Below are 16,426 nucleotides of genomic sequence, written 5' to 3' on the forward strand. Positions count from 1 at the left end.
TGTACCTAAGTTTGTGTCTGCTGTCATAAAAAGTCCAATTTCACTTACCAACATAGACCTACTACTTAAAATATGTGATGTTACTCTGTACATCTTGCTTGTAAATAATTACTGTGTAATATTTGTGTGCATTCTTGTTGTTTCTTTGCGCGATTTTTTATTCACATCAATTTTCTGACACCTGCTAAAAAGAAAAATAATGATGTGTCAAAAACAAAATCGTGCCAGAGTTTAAAATAGAAAAGGAGCTTTTATGTTAAGCCATAGACACTCTCCCAAAAATATCGATGGAAAAAGCACTATCTAATCTGTGGGAGAGGATAGAGGATCGGGCGGCAAAATGTAATACATTACTTTGTAAAAACTATTTCTAGCACTGATAAAATATACTTTGTTGAAAATAACAATTAACCTATAAAGAAATTAGCTGTTTACCTTTAGTTCCTATTCCTATACATATTGGATGATGCACTTTTAATAGACCTTCGAATAGTATCCATTTTGAAAATGAAATAAAAGAACAAAATCGAAATAAAAATCATCTTTTAATTTAAATTACATTACAATATATTTACATAAGTTACTAAATTATACCTTCGCATTTAGTACAGCTGGCACCGTTATTTATACTATTCTGACTGGAGGAATAAATGCGGTCACTTTTGTGCAAAGGAACAAAACAGGGATATTAACAATTTAACAGTTCGACTACAGTTTCTGTGGATTTTTCTAGATTTTTTTCATTATCTAAGCCTATTTTTTACATTCCAGACACCCTTTTACCTTATCAAGATCTCACTATGCTACTATGCGACTTGTCACGTGACTTAGTCGGTTTTTGTAGGTAATTATTTTGTTTTGCCATTCAAGCTTTATAACTCAATCTATCTGAAAAACCAACTAAATTATGTGATATGTCTTTACAACTCGAACCGCACTAAATAGACTTCTAAACAACATTGCATAAGGCTTAATTTAGAATGGACAACTTGAGTTGTACTAGTAGCATAGCGCACTCCTTTCTCTGAAGCCTTTTTGGGTAAAAATAACATCGATACAAAAATAAACACAAAATCAATGATCCCAAAAAAGGGATCACGATAAACGTCATTAACGAAAATAAATATAAGTACATAACAATTGTATTGAATTACGCTAACAGTGTTTCAAGGGTTCAGAGAGAGGAGATTTCATTTCAAAATTATTCTCTCAACGAAGAATTGATGGTAACAAAACAACATATTAATTCTTTCGTCATTTAGGCATAGGCCACACACACTTAGATTGCGATTAGTGGAAATTAGGCTTTACAAAGCTTAAAAACAAAGTAACATCGTTTAAGCGAGACGATTTCTACAATCGTTATCACTTTAGACAGGAATCAATTAATTATCAAATAGATGTCGCGACTCATAGAAGAGCTCTTTCAGAATAGCGTTTTTTGATTGATTTAGCGCTTCACATTCCCTTCGAAGCGTTATTACAACTTTATTAGAGCGTTTACGCTTGGACTGCGGCTAGCACAAGACACAAGCTTAAAAGTGCCAGAAAATGCCAATTTAAAAGAGCCCTTACTAAAATTAAATTGGATGGTCATATGCTACTTTGCTTGAACATAAGAAATGGTGCCCAATATGGAAGCCTATAGGTGTTAAAATACTTTCGACTTAAAAGGCCTTGCTTCACAGCAGATTTTCGCGTGAATTCGCTAATTTTCAGTGAAACAGGCCTCGTATAGTCAACTAATAAATTAGCTATAACATTTTCCAAGTTTTAAGTGAAGGAATTTCTTTAGCGCCACTGGTTTTCATTCTGGCAGTATTCATTTGATTTTAGTATGTCTTTTAGATTGATAGTCTTATGCTATATTTATATGATGTTTGTATCACTCTTAATGCCATAATCACAAAGTTGATATTAACAAGTAAATATTTACTATCAAAATAACAGGCCTACAATAATTTTACACACAAATCATCATCATTATATTCACAAACTCATTATGTTGATTATATCGCTAACCTAGACGCCATAGAGTAACGTCACTAATACAGCTAGCAAGGCGTTTACAAAATATTGCTAAAATTTTTTGATCCTATAGATTTCTTGATAGTTAACTTTATTTTATAATTTATAAAAGACAACAGTTATTTGGAGTCGTAAAACAAAATTGGGGTTTTATAGATTTGGAGTGTTTTTACAATACAATACATTTCATTCACAATTTTAAATTAATTTATTGCAAAAAACCCTTATGTTACGGGCACGGTTGACTATTTGCTTGTGCTAATGGCGCCTCTAACTTTCAAAATCAAAACAGCACATCAGACTGCACAATTTTGTTGCAAAATCGCTTTTATTACAACCAAATACAATCCACTTGATGTGCAATCTGTACCAAAAAGCCTGTCAGACACCAACGGCTAAAGAAATCCACTCACGTCGTTCCCTTACAGGTATAACAGGCCGCAAGCTGACGCGTGGGCCATTACAGCCTCTGCGGCCTGACGGATCTCGAGGTGCGTCCGGGCAGCGTCCACCCAAGGCCTGGCTGCGGCCCGTGGGGCTCCCTGGAGGAGGTTCACGTAGCGTAGCGCCGCGCCTAGGTTGCCGTGGTTCATGTGGAACCTGTGGTGTTGGAAATAAGGATCGATTTATGAACAACTTAGTGAAGAAATGTCTCAGTTAAGCGTAGCATTCGATTCTGTTGAAGACCAATCTATAGGAGTTTTCAATGCCCGGGAAGGGTGGCATTGAAAAATTGTGACTTGACAAAGCATACAATGAGGGTTTTCGCGATTGAAAAATCCGCCAGATGGCAATACGTAGACACGAGGTCCAAATGCTGCACGATTGGTGGATTTTGACATATCTGTCAATGTCATGTCAAAAATAACCAATCTTGCAGCATTTAGACCTCGCGTCTACGTATTGCCATCTGGCGGATTTTTCAATCGCGAAAACCCTCATTCTGAAAGAGATGTGAACTCTAGCTGACGTTTGTCGTTACAAAAACAGTGTTTTTAAAACACCCTCACTTGCCGCTGCCATACCTTAGGCACTGAGTTAAGCGCTAGAAACTTATAAATTCAAACAATTTCAACCTTGAAAAGAAGTCAAATTGAAGTACATATCACTGTACGAAGCTCAAAAAGAAATGCTTTTGAAGAAAGGCTTTTGACTTAATTACATTTTAACAGAGCAAAGGGTTTATTTCGCTTTAGAAGCTGTCTTGTTAAATTGATGTCATTTCAATTTAAATTACCTTGCCCTCTGGATGATGTCAAACGTGTCCAATTTCGTGAAGTCTGTGGGCTTGTTGTCCAACTCATCTTCGGGAATTTCCGTTATCTGTAATCAATAGAAATAGGCCCTTATTTACTTAGTTGCATGGAGAAATGTACAAATAATAAAATAATGTATTTACTAAAGCTACGGAAATATCAAACGCGGTTATATCCCCTGTATCGTTTGTTTCAACAAAAGGACGATAACAACTGGAGAAAAGCGTCCCCTAAGGAATTCCTGGTGCTTCCCGCGATCTTTACTAGATCGTTAGTCCATCGAATGGAAGACCTGCCTACGTCTTTTGGCCTGTGGTTGCTACCCGAGAACATTTCTGCCCCAGCAGCCATCAGTTTTACCAGAACTACTTATTTACCTCTCAGTGTCTTGAGGCAACTTAAAAAAGTACACCATTTTCTTTATTTTCTTCCATCATACACAAGAATACGCGTGCGTGAGTCAATGTTCGCTCGTATGTGAGGCCTTGTCGAATAGTATCCTGTAGGTGGGCCATCGTGCGTGTTTTGTTTTCGATGTAAACTAGGGTTCCCAACCCTCCCGGATTGCCCGGGAGACTCCGGAAATAATGGTTATTCTCCCGACCTCCCGGAGAGCAATATTTTCTCCGGTATTTCTAAAAATTAAATGCTCGTACTTGTGTATACATTTTATCTTTAAAAGAACCAATCACATTGACCAGCATTACTAAACTTCAGGAATTATTAAATATTGACATAGGTAGTGACAAATTGTACGATGAGGTTGGACTTTTGCGTGAGGTGCAACCACATCTTATTGAAGAAAATCGAGTGGATTTACGCTGGGTTGACTTCTTTACGAAATCGAAAGACAGAAATCCTTGTCCTGAATAAAAAAAAATGGCCACGTTTGTTCTTTCCATTCCTGTCTCTATTAATGCTTCATTCGTGCCTTTGCCTGCATTCGTATTCAGCGTGATGGAGCAACTATGGAGCAAGCCCCCCCCCCCCACAATTCTCCCGGGTTGGTCCTTTCAAGAGTTGGCAACCCTCATTGTAAACTCGCGGAGATGAACAGGCCTGGTATGGGGCACATACCGCCCACTGGTTACTTCGCTTCTCCTAAATTTTTGGACATCATAATCTTTTTTTTTATCTGATTTTTTTATACAAAACGTCTCTCACCTTTTGGAATAGCAGTTTAGACTGCAGCCACGACAGGAAGTAAACCGGTAGGGTAGCACCTTCACGCCCTACTAAGGCCACTTTCACCGCTGTCTTCTCCATCTGAAAAAACATAATTTCAATTAAAATTATATTTATAGGATTTCAATAATGTAATTTGGTAATCTTACAAAACAACTTGACATCGAACTGTCTACATTCGGGGTAATTTGAGTTAGTCTGCCTTTGAATCGAAATTCACTGGGATAACTAGTCTTTCATCTTATCGATTTTCATATTTTAAGCACAAAATGGGAACAATGCGAAATTATTCAGTGCATCGTCGCATAATATTTTTTTTGCTTGCACAGTTTGCGCTACTGGTGCCGCGAACGAAACGGAAACAGACCGTAAAAATAACCATAAAATAATCGAAGAACAACCCAGGCATCATGGCATCTACGAAAAGCTTTACGTGTTGGACCACATTGCTAAAGTTTATTTTTTTAGATTTTAGAAGCAAATTGCTTCATAATATAGTAACAATGTGGTGTTTAATATGTCGTTACCGTATCAAACCTCTCTCGCAAGGATTTCTCAGTCGCGATGCCCTTTTCGCGCACTTCAGTCGGTATGCCCTTTAGCACTGTCTGCACCAGTCTGTCGTCCTTGCCTGGAAACAAAGATATACGTCACAAGGGAACGGGAAAATAATTCCTCTCTCATCTTTATTTCTTAGAGAATTGTTGATTTAAATTTCATTATATTTATTAATAACTTATTCTCATTATTAATTAACATTAAATAATTATTTTTCTATTTATAATTTATGTATTATGTATATTGTTAACTCGATTTGTATGTTGTGTGCACTTGTTATTGGAGCTGCAACAAGTTATACTGTATAAACTACTGCAAAACGCTTTGTATGTTATGGTTGTATCCCTGTTTTGTGCACCAAATAAAATAAATAAAATGAATATAGTACAGCACATCAGAGTTTAATGAATGATTGCAAAATTAAATGATAGTGCTTATGTACTGGTACAACATTATTATCAAAACAAATATTATGTCGCTTTCTCTCACTGACTAGGCCAGTTCACGTGACATTGGCGAAATCGTGGTTCTCAAAACAGTCTTTGCCAAAAATAAAATAAGAAGACTAAGCCCGTAGTGCGACCGAAACACGTGGACAGTCCCTTCGCTAGTGCACTACATACTCTAATCCTAATGATGATGATGTACAGACAGACAGACACTAACCTCTATACACACTGGATTGGCTGCTGTCATAATATTTTAGTGCCTGTTTGTCGTCATTTTGGCGCTGTAGGCCATACTGTAGGCGAGTATCCATGGAACTAAAATAAGTGTTTTTCTTTCTTGCTTACTCCTATGGTTACTCCATATAATGTACGTCAAAATTAGTTCTCGGGACACTCGTAGTGGCGCTTCAAATTGGCACACAGAATTAGCTGACATTTGTATGAGACAGCCTGTACAGTGATTATAGAGCTCAATGTGTACAGAGCATACGTACCAGCCTTCTCTAGGGCCTTCAACTCGTCGATGCTAGTTTCAGGGACACCGCGGTGCGTGGCCGCTAAAGCGACTGTGCGACGGGCGCCCGTAGTGAGTGTGCGAGCGCGACAGCAACATAATTACGCGCGAGCGATAAGGATGGGTAGCTTGGCGTCATTGGACAAAATTCTACGTGCTCACGGACCAGGCTTTAGTAAGGCTTCACCGGCCGCCCACAGAGACTGCGAGCGACAAGCCTCCGCCTCGGCTTTGGCTCGCTCTGAGATTGTCACTTTGTTGGGTCACTTTATACGTACCAGCCTTTTCAAGCAAGACCGAACTGTTTTGTTATCCTTACGCATTACGTCGCTCACTGACTAGCCTCGTTTGCTCTCGTGACATTGGCGAAATCGTGGTTCTCAAAACAGTCTTTGCCAAAAATATAATAAGAAGAGTAAGCCCATGGAGCGGCCAAAACGCGCGGACAAGAAAGTTTTAAAACTACGCGCGCTGTCTCGCTCAGTCCCGTCACTAGGCTACTGCCTTCTAGACTCAATATACTGAACTGTCCCACCCGTGACTTTGACAGGGGGCGCCACCGTCAATACCGGATCGCTAGTTTCGATTTTTGTCATGTTGTATAGTTGAACGATGGTGGCGCCCCCCTGTCAATGAGTTTGGTGGGACAGTTCAGTGTAGGTCATCTATACACGTTATCCTAGAAAATATCGTTGTCGTTACATATAATAGTGTCATGACATGTGTCATAACGTTACGTGAAGTCATTACGTCGCATCGCTTCATGTCGCGTTTCGTCTTAGTCACTACACTACGGACAAATACACGATATTATGATGTATAAATAAAGCATACGTACCAGCCTTCTCTAGGGCCTTCAATTCGTTATCGATGCTAGTTTCAGGGACGCCGCGGCGCGTGGCCGCTAGTAAGGCTTCACCGGCCGCCCACAGAGACTGCGAGCGACGAGCCTCGGCCTCGGCTTTGGCTCGCTCTGAAATATGACAAAAATAATCAAAAATTATCGTATAAATGTTACCGCACCCACTTAAAAAAGAAATACCTAGCTCAAGAACCTGTAAAACAAGTACGGTCATCTTGGGTAAGTTTTAATTTTTAAGGGTAACTTTGAAGAAGAAAAAAGTATTAGGGCATCATTTTTTACTGTATAAAAGTTACCTTAATATCCAGGTAACAGTTTTTTTTGTAAAATCAGAAAAATGCACTGCAGCCTTATGTAGTACATTAATCTAGACAACGTGTCAAGCCAAGTTCGAGCAAAGGAACTGGCTAGCTAGCGCCGATTTCTATTTATGCAATAAATTATTGAGTGTTGAGAGCAATGAGGGTTTTCGCGAATTAAAGATCCACTAGATGGCGGGACGTGGATGTGGGGTCTGACTGCTGCGTGATTGGTGGATTTTGACATATCTGTCAATGTCATGTCAAAAATAACCAATCATGCAGCATTTGGACCTCGCGTCTACGTATTGCCATCTGGCGGATTTTTCATTCGCGAAAACCCTCGTTGTTTAGAACTAGCCGAGCATTATGTCACAAGTCGCATTCAAGAACAAACTTTGCATTTAAAATAAAAGTTTATACAGGATGTTAGGTAAATGGGTATATGAGCCGACACTAGCCCATGTTAACATAGGCATATAAATGGTATGGTGAAGTCAGAAATTTGATATCATGATTTAATTTTTTTTAATTTTCATACAAAATAAATTTTAAAAAATCCGATTTGTATGAAAATTAAAATAATTAAAATGAAGATATCAATTTTCTGACTTCACCATACCATTTATATGACTATGTTAACATGGGCTAGTGTCGGCTCATATACCCATTTACCTAACATCCTGTATAACTTGGCCGTGTATTGAAACTAGGCAAGGATCAAATATATTATCACTTACGTTTCAATGTCTGCTCAATGGCCTTCAGCTTGCCGGCCATGGCAGCCAATTCCCGCTTGAATACGACGCGCTCTTTCTCCACTTGCTCCGACACTGAGCGGCTGAATTTGCCCATTATCTACAACAAAAGTAATTGAATAAGTATTCTTTGTTATACGCAACGAGATCTATACTTGAAGCACTTTCAAGTAAAGCTAGGAACCAAAGATAAAATAAACCTAATACTTTTTTGTAAATAAATTATGCATCGCCTCTGAATCGTCAATATTTATACACCGCCTAATTTTCTGTTTGGCCCAAACGTTGACTGGTGGCATTAAGTCCGCCTTTTGAACAATCAATTTAGTTTGTGTACAATAAAGTTTATTTTAATAAAATAATATAAAATACTTATTACAACAAAAACAAATTTTAACGCAACACTATCTGGTGTCTCATAAAAATGTCAAACATACAACACAATGCTCTACGTAGTGAAATACCTTCACGTTTCTACTTCAATCAGTATAGAGATAATATTTGTCATTCAATTTGAACCTCACATCATCACAATAAAGTTCAAAATAGGCAGATAATAATCTACCAGCAGACAAAGAATTAAGAATATCGAGTAGCTGAAAGTGCAAACAAAAAGCAACTCTAATAACCAACCTCTTTCTCTTTCCTGTTGAGTCTGTCCTGCAGAACCTCTTGTTGGATCTCAAATTGCTTCTTCAATTGTTCTTTTAGTTTCCTATTCGCCTCTGCTTGGACTTCCAAACTCTGTAAATAACATATTCATTAGAATTTCAAAGGAAAATACGTTGTAAGTTTATTAATTTAGAATACATATTTCAACGAACAAATTATTTTAAAGAAATTCAAAACCTTTTTCTGGAATTCCTTTTCTTTTTCCATTTTTTCCTTCTTTATCATATCTTCTACTTTTGCTTCAATTATCGCTTTTTCATCGTGGCCTGAAAAAAATGCATACTTTTCTTCATACTTCTAACTAATAACAGTATATGAACACAAATCAAACACTAGTAAAATAAGTTTTACTGTCATATACATAAGATACAAGATAGAATACTCACATTCGATAGCTCTGTTGATTTTCAAATCTCTGATGGTTTGTAGTTCAGCCAATTCATTTTGCAGATATTGGATCTGGAAAAAAGATTGATTTGCGTCAAATTCAATTTTTCACAGAAACATCTACTTTGTAATTTATCAAATTCAGAATAATAATTCTGATGTATAAACCATCCAATTGTGAAGTTTCATCAAAATCCATTCAGTAGTTTTTGCGTGAGAGTACAGGAACTCAAAAACTTAGTAGGATAAGAAAGGATATATGGGAAAGATAGGATTTATAATAATAAAATTAGAATGAATATTTGTCGGTCCACCACATAGTCTACCACGATCTGAAGGTCGTGGAAAGAGCCTGGATGCGGGCATCGCAGAACCGGTCGTTATGGAAATCCCTATAAATAAATAATAAAAAATAAATAATAATAAATAAATTTTAATATCCTTGGAAATTTTACACTATGCTTCTAGTTCCAAACTAAGCAGAGCTTGTACTATGGGTACTAGACAACGGATATAAACATACTTAAATACTTTTTTTTTAAATACATACATACAGGGTGACTTTTGTATCAGTATCCAAATTTTTTTCAGACNAAGCAGCATAACACAAGCATTAAGTTGCTTACTTTGGGGCTAGCTGGCGCTGTGTGAAATTTTCCAAAGATTTATTTTATTATTTATTATCCATCTATCCGTCCTCAAAAACTTAGTAGGATATATGGGAAAGATAGGATTTATAATAATAAAATTAGAATGAATATTTGTCGGTCCACCACGATCTACCACGATCTGAAGGTCGCAGAAAGTCTGGATGCGGGCATTGCGATGCCCGCATCCAGACTTTCTGCGAACCGGTCGTTATGGAAATCCCTATAAATAAATAATAATATAAATAAATTTTAATATCCTTGGAATTTTTACACTATGCTTCTAGTTCCAAACTAAGCAGAGCTTGTACTATGGGTACTAGACAACGGATATAAACATACTTAAATACTTTTTTTTAAAATACATACATATTATACATAGTAACACCCAGACCCATCACAGAAATTAAAATACATAATTTCAATTTCTGCCCGGCCGGGAATCGAACCCGGGACCTCTCGGCATAGTAGTCCATTCCGAACCACTACACCAAACGGCTGTTGTCCAGCAGTGGACGTCATTTGGCTGAACGAACGAATATTTGTCAAAACTGTGCGTTTTCGTTCATACCTGTTTCAGCGTATACAGCAGTAGCAAGTCGGTGTCTCCCTTGACGTCTAATTTGCGCGCGCTCAAATCGATGCCCGGGAACAACGCTTGCAGTTCGTTCTTGTATGCACTGCGCGCCATCTCCACCTGACGATAGAATATGAACTTTATTGCATAGCAAATAAGACACAAAATAGCACGGATTGTGACGGAACAACATCACAAAAACGTGTGTACCTTGTTCCAGTAGCGTTCTCTTAGCCTGCATTGATCAAGTTCACGTTTGTAGCTCATCTAGGGACTATTTAATGATGGAACAAAATCACAAACGCGTCCTGACTTGTTCCAGGCCCGGAATAACGGCCCAAACATGTCCATCCCTTATTCAGTTAACTGTTTCATAACACATGCTCAAATACACGTTCGTAGGTCATCTAGGGATAATTTAATGTCGGAACAACATCACAAACCTTGTTCCAGTATTTGTCGCTCAGCACACACTGGTCCAAGTTAACATTTTAGCTTATCTAGGGACTACTTAATGTCGGNTATTATACATAGTAACACCCAGACCCATCACAGAAATTAAAATACATAATTTCAATTTCTGCCCGGCCGGGAATCGAACCCGGGACCTCTCGGCATAGTAGTCCATTCCGAACCACTACACCAAACGGCTGTTGTCCAGCAGTGGACGTCATTTGGCTGAACGAACGAATATTTGTCAAAACTGTGCGTTTTCGTTCATACCTGTTTCAGCGTATACAGCAGTAGCAAGTCAGTGTCTCCCTTGACGTCTAATTTGCGCGCGCTCAAATCGATGCCCGGGAACAACGCTTGCAGTTCGTTCTTGTATGCACTGCGCGCCATCTCCACCTGACGATAGAATATGAACTTTAATGCATAGTAAATAAGACACAAAATAGTGCATAAAGCTTTTGGCGGAACAACATCACAAATGCGTCAGTACCTTCTTCCAGTTTTGTCGCACAGCATACATTGATTGAATTAAAGTATGTAGCTCGGCTAGGGACTATTTAATGGCGGAACAAAATCACAAATACGTTCTTATTTTGTTCCAGAAGCTGTCTTCGAAAGTTCGAACACACACTATCGAGCTTGTAGCTCGTCTAGGCACAATTGAATGTCGGAACAACATCCAATTGTTCCAATAACAGTCGCTTAAGAGTCGAACTTGTATCTACAGTACGTTTAAGGACTAATAAATGACGGAACAACATCACAAACACGTCCTAACTTGTTCCAGGAACGGTTACTGAGCACACACTGCCGGAAATTACATCTGTAGCTCATGTAGAGACTAAAATGTCGGAACAACATCACAAACATGTCCATACCCTATTCAGGTGGCTGTCTCTCAACACGCATTGCTCAAGTACACGTTAGCAGCTCGTCTAGGTACTATTTAATGTCGGAACAACATCACAAAGTTTGTTCCAGTAGCGGTCTCTCGTCCCACTTTGATCATACTTACTCTATAGCTCATTATAATGACTATTTAATGTCGGAACAACATCACAAACCTTGCTCCAGTATTTGTCACTCAGCACACACTGCCCAAGTTAACATTTTAGCTTATCTAGGGACTATTTAATATCGGAACAACATCACAAACCTTGTTCCAGTATTTGTCACTCAGCACACATTGATCAAGTTAACATTTTAAATCATCTATGTGCTATTTAATGTTGGAACAAAATCACAAATCTTGTTCCAGTATCAGCCGCTAAGCACACATTGACCAAGTTAAAATTTTAGCTTATCTAGGGACTATTTAATGTCGGAACAACATCACAAACCTTGTTCCAGTATTTGTCGCTCAACACACACTGGTCCAATTCCTTCTTGTAGGTGGACTCGGCCGCGGTGAGGTCACCACGGAATTGTTTGATGTAACGCAGCGTGGCTGCAACGCTTTCTGGTGGCGCTTGGACGCCTGCTTTGATCATGCGGTCTAGGGTGTCTGGAAGATAAAATAAGAGTTATGCAGATAAACTCTACAGCACACTATCATGTTTTATTTCTTTTACACATTAAAATACCTGGCAGTTAGATATAGAGTAAAAGGTGTGGGTCGTTAATACCAACTCAAGAAGATTTAAGGCAGTGGCTGGATGAAAATAGCAGGAAATACATCGTATTTGTTAGTGCTCTTCGGGGCTTACGTCCATCAGTGGGCATAAGCTGAAATGATGATCAGATGCGGGCATTTATAATAAACTAAGCTAAATAATATATGCTTCATTAGCTTATCTTATCTATCTTCTTATCTTATAAGATTCATTAGCTTATTTCAGACGTGATTAATTCACCACATCATTTCTAGAGTGTGGGCTATATTTAGCAGTGGACGTCTAGTGGCCTAATAATCACGTATTTTGACACAGTCAAAATCTCGCTGACGATCAGAAGTCGTCCCATTGAAAAACAGTTCTAAATCCGTATTCACAAAGGTAATTTCGAAAGAACAATTACTCGATAGGATCGCAACTCAGCGATTTGTTGTCGTTGAAGTTTTGTAACGTGAATAAGGCTACTGTGGATTGAATGATGATGATAATTAACGATAATTAACGATAAAAATTAATGATAATTAACGAATGATGATGATAACTTAAGTCGAAAGTATTTGACCAATGCGTGTTGCCAGTGATGGTATACGGATCTGAGACGGTCGCTTACTATGGGCCTCATAAGAAGGCTCAAGGTCACCCAAAGGGCGATGGAGCGGGCTATGCTCGGAGTTTCCCTGCGTGATCGAATCAGAAATGAGGAGATCCGCAGGAGAACCAAAGTAACCGACATAGCTCGCAGAATTGCTGAAACCAAGTGGCAGTGGGCGGGGCACATAGCTCGTAGAGACGATGGCCGTTGGGGCAGGAAAGTTCTCGAGTGGCGACCACGGGCTGGAAGACGTAGCGTGGGCAGGCCTCCTACTAGGTGGACCGACGATCTGGTAAAGGTCGCGGGAAGAGCCTGGATGCGGGCAGCGCAGGACCGTTCATTGTGGAAAACCTTGGGGGAGGCCTTTGTCCAGCAGTGGACGTCATTTGGCTGAAAAGAAAGAAAAAGAAGAAGAAGATAATTACCGATAGCGCACTTGGCCTTAGCGGCGGCCTCCTTGGCTTTGGAGGCGGCCTTGTCGCGCGCCTCCTTCGAGCCGTGGACAGACATGTAGTGTTTCTTGTCGAGGTCGTCCAGCGAAGACTCTACGATCTGTAACGATTTAGTTTTAGGTTAGTCTTTCACTGTACCTTTTAAAGCTACCCTAAAATGCTTGTCTGGCAAGGGGTTGGAACGGTCAGCATTAAATGTATGACGGATTGTACAGCGCCCCTAGCGGGAAACGTTCAAAAGCTAAAATTCCCGTTGGATGTAAACTCACACTCAGCCCACAAACTTTCAGCTTTTATAAAATAACGAAGGTCTGGAATTCACTGGTTCTTATTCGAATCCGTGAAGAAAATACGATACGGAACTGTCGTAGTTTACGCACTAGATTCAATTTCTATAGAGCTTTTCTTTCGTATGTTGACGGATTCGGACCGGATGCACGACGGATCGCACATAACAGTATCGTAATAACATCGAAAATTTACTAACCTTAAAGACCACTTTGTCGTCTTAAAGATAGCTTGATTAATTTTTTCTTCTTAATCAAAAAAAGGTCTAAAATCTACCAACCTTATACAGCTCCTACAGAAATTAGTACCGGCCTTAAAGTCGTCAATTGTGTTCTCCTCCTCTTCTCCTGCATATTCAAATATCACCCTAAAGATTTGTAATTAAAGTTTAAAATCCACCAACCTTAAACAGCGCCTTGTTATACTCCGTACAGAAGTTGGTAGCTGCCTTGAAGCTATCGACAGCTATCTCGGTGTTCTCATGCATATCATGTTCCAACTCCACCATTCAAAAACCACTTTTAAAACTATTAAAATAGGGTCTAAAATCCACCAACCTTAAACAGCGCCTTATTGTACTCCGTACAGAAGTTGGTAGCTGCCTTGAAGCTATCGACAGCTATCTTGGTGTTTTCATGCATATCGTGTTCCAACTCCACCATTCAATAACCCTCCTTAGCAGTGACATAATAAGGTCTAAAATCTACCAACCTTAAACAGCTCCTACAGAAATTAGTACCGGCCTTAAAGTCGTCAATTGTGTTCTCCTGCATATTCAAATATCACCCTAAAGATTTGTAATTAAAGTCTAAAATCCACCAACCTTAAACAGCGCCTTGTTGTACTCCGTACAGAAGTTGGTAGCTGCCTTGAAGCTATCGACAGCTATCTTGGTGTTTTCATGCATAATATCATGTTCCAACTTCACCATTCAATAACCTTTCTTAACAGTGACAAAATAAGGCCTAAATTCCACCAACCTTATACAGCTCCTACAGAAATTAGTACCGGCCTTAAAGTCGTCAATTGTGTTCTCCTGCATATTCAAATATCACCCTAAAGATTTGTAATCAAAGTTTAAGATCCACCGACCTTAAACAGCGCCTTGTTATACTTCGTACAGAAGTTGGTAGCTGCCTTGAAGCTATCGACAGCTATCTTGGTGTTTTCATGCATAATATCATGTTCCAACTTCACCATTCAATAACCTTTCTTAACAGTGACAAAATAAGGCCTAAATTCCACCAACCTTATACAGCTCCTACAGAAGTTAGTAGTTGCCTTGAAGTCGTCAATTGTGTTCTCCTGCATATTCAAATATCACCCTAAGGATTTGTAATTAAAGTCTAAAATCAACCAACCTTAAACAGCGCCTTATTGTACTCCGTACAGAAGTTGGTGGCTGCCTTGAAGCTATCGACAGCTATCTTGGTGTTTTCATGCATATCATGTTCCAATTCCACCATGTCTTTTGTGATCTTCACTGGGGGAGGCGTTTGGGGGTCACACTTTTCAGTTTGGATGAGGGTAGCTGGAAAATACAGTAAAATTATTATGATTTTGAATGCCGATTATGTATAATGTTGAAAAGTAGAATGTAATCAAAACCTTGTAAAAATTATTACATAATAAGGTAGATCTTCACATAAGAAATAATTGATTTAGTGTTGATAATAATTANGCGCAGCCGTAGGGTTGTCAAAATCTCCGTGCTCGGTGCTAGGGCTGTCGATGCGTCGCGGGGCGCGTCACAGGTTTAAGAGTTAAAAACGAGTTGTAAGTTATACTCATTTATTAAAAAAACACCAAAATCTTATTCAGAGGTATGGTATATGGTAAGACATAAATATAGCCTAGGATGCTTTAGTACGTTGCGCATTTTTTACACCAAATTGATTTTTTATTTGCAAATTTTACATGTCAGTTGCGTGTAGTACTCGTAAGTAAAGTAGTACATAGGGAGGGATGTACGCTCCGTGGACCCTAGTTGTGGTGCAATTCTTCATAAATATTGTTTCGGAGTACGACTGCTTTGCAATGTATATTTTAGACATTTTGGCACATAACTTTCACAGTAGGTACTTGCGCTATATTGCAATTGTGATTGCGGTAGGTACTTTTATGGCAAAAGAACTAACTGCATTAGAGGCATCATTGGATTCGTTTCGTCTTACTTTTAAAAAATCTGAGAGCGGGATGTTAACATCTTTATCTGAAGAAGACTTGTCGTACAGTACTTCTGCCTAGGCTCTAAGTTGCGAACCTGGAAGTTCACGAAAAATAGTAATAGAAAACTTACACGCTCTACTTAAGTAGTAATGCAGAAGCAACGGATGAATGTTCTGGTGAAGAACCATGTTACCTTACAAAATCTTCCAGGTTATAGTTAGATAAACGGAACCAGGCTAACCTGGAAGATTTTGTAAGGCAACGTGGTCTTCTTCACCAGAATATTCATCCGTTGCTTCTGCATTAGCATTTTCTGGTGGTAAAATTGCTATGTGATTCGGTATCTGAGCATCGTCGTCAATGTTTTCTAATACGTCCACAATTTTGTGAAGTGTCAGTGGTCTTTTATATCGTGGCCTAAACTTTTAATGAATGTACAGGTTAGACGTCGATTATGCGACCAGGTGTTAAAACACCGATCGTAATTTTGTCATTAAAAAGTCTCAAAAATGTAAAGATTTTCAAGAACATATGTTTATAGTTTTGTAGCTAACAGTAGTACTTATAATAATAACTAGTATAATCTGAGGTATTACTAGCAAGTTTATGAAATATCTTACCATTTATTAGACGTTTTTGCACAAAAATAAATAACAAAATTCAAAAT

The 16,426-nt window shown here is 38.7% G+C and overlaps 1 protein-coding gene across 1 annotated transcript; it reads right to left on the reverse strand.

Annotated features, from left to right (window-relative positions):
- Positions 1–722: 722 nt before the first annotated feature.
- On the reverse strand, positions 723–16,069 carry LOC114360525 (MICOS complex subunit Mic60-like). The gene is made up of 15 exons (XM_028315251.1): positions 16,001–16,069; positions 15,823–15,853; positions 14,952–15,121; positions 13,276–13,402; positions 11,986–12,149; positions 10,916–11,041; positions 8,968–9,040; positions 8,759–8,847; positions 8,543–8,653; positions 7,892–8,009; positions 6,829–6,963; positions 4,997–5,100; positions 4,449–4,550; positions 3,266–3,351; positions 723–2,628 (listed from the first exon to the last, which is right to left on the reverse strand). Exons 1-15 carry the CDS (start codon positions 16,067–16,069, stop codon positions 2,451–2,453), a joined length of 1,683 nt encoding a protein of 560 aa, XP_028171052.1. The 3' UTR covers positions 723–2,450.
- Between the last annotated feature and the right edge of the window lie 357 nt (positions 16,070–16,426).

This window comes from Ostrinia furnacalis, unplaced genomic scaffold, assembly GCF_004193835.3.
Source record: "Ostrinia furnacalis isolate ACB-3 unplaced genomic scaffold, ASM419383v2 OfSCF5073, whole genome shotgun sequence".
In the NCBI taxonomy this organism is placed as follows: domain Eukaryota; kingdom Metazoa; phylum Arthropoda; class Insecta; order Lepidoptera; family Crambidae; genus Ostrinia; species Ostrinia furnacalis.

Bases quoted from the DNA above. Each gene is read 5' to 3' on its own strand.
- LOC114360525 (XM_028315251.1), bottom strand. From the start codon at position 16,069: ATGCTAATGCAGAAGCAACGGATGAATATTCTGGTGAAGAAGACCACG. The intron at 9,041-10,915 runs GTATGAACGAAA...TCTTTTTTCCAG, and splicing joins TGCTGTATACGCTGAAACAG to ATCCAATATCTGCAAAATGA. The intron at 5,101-6,828 runs GTACGTATGCTT...CTTTGTTTCCAG, and splicing joins GAAGGCCCTAGAGAAGGCTG to GCAAGGACGACAGACTGGTG.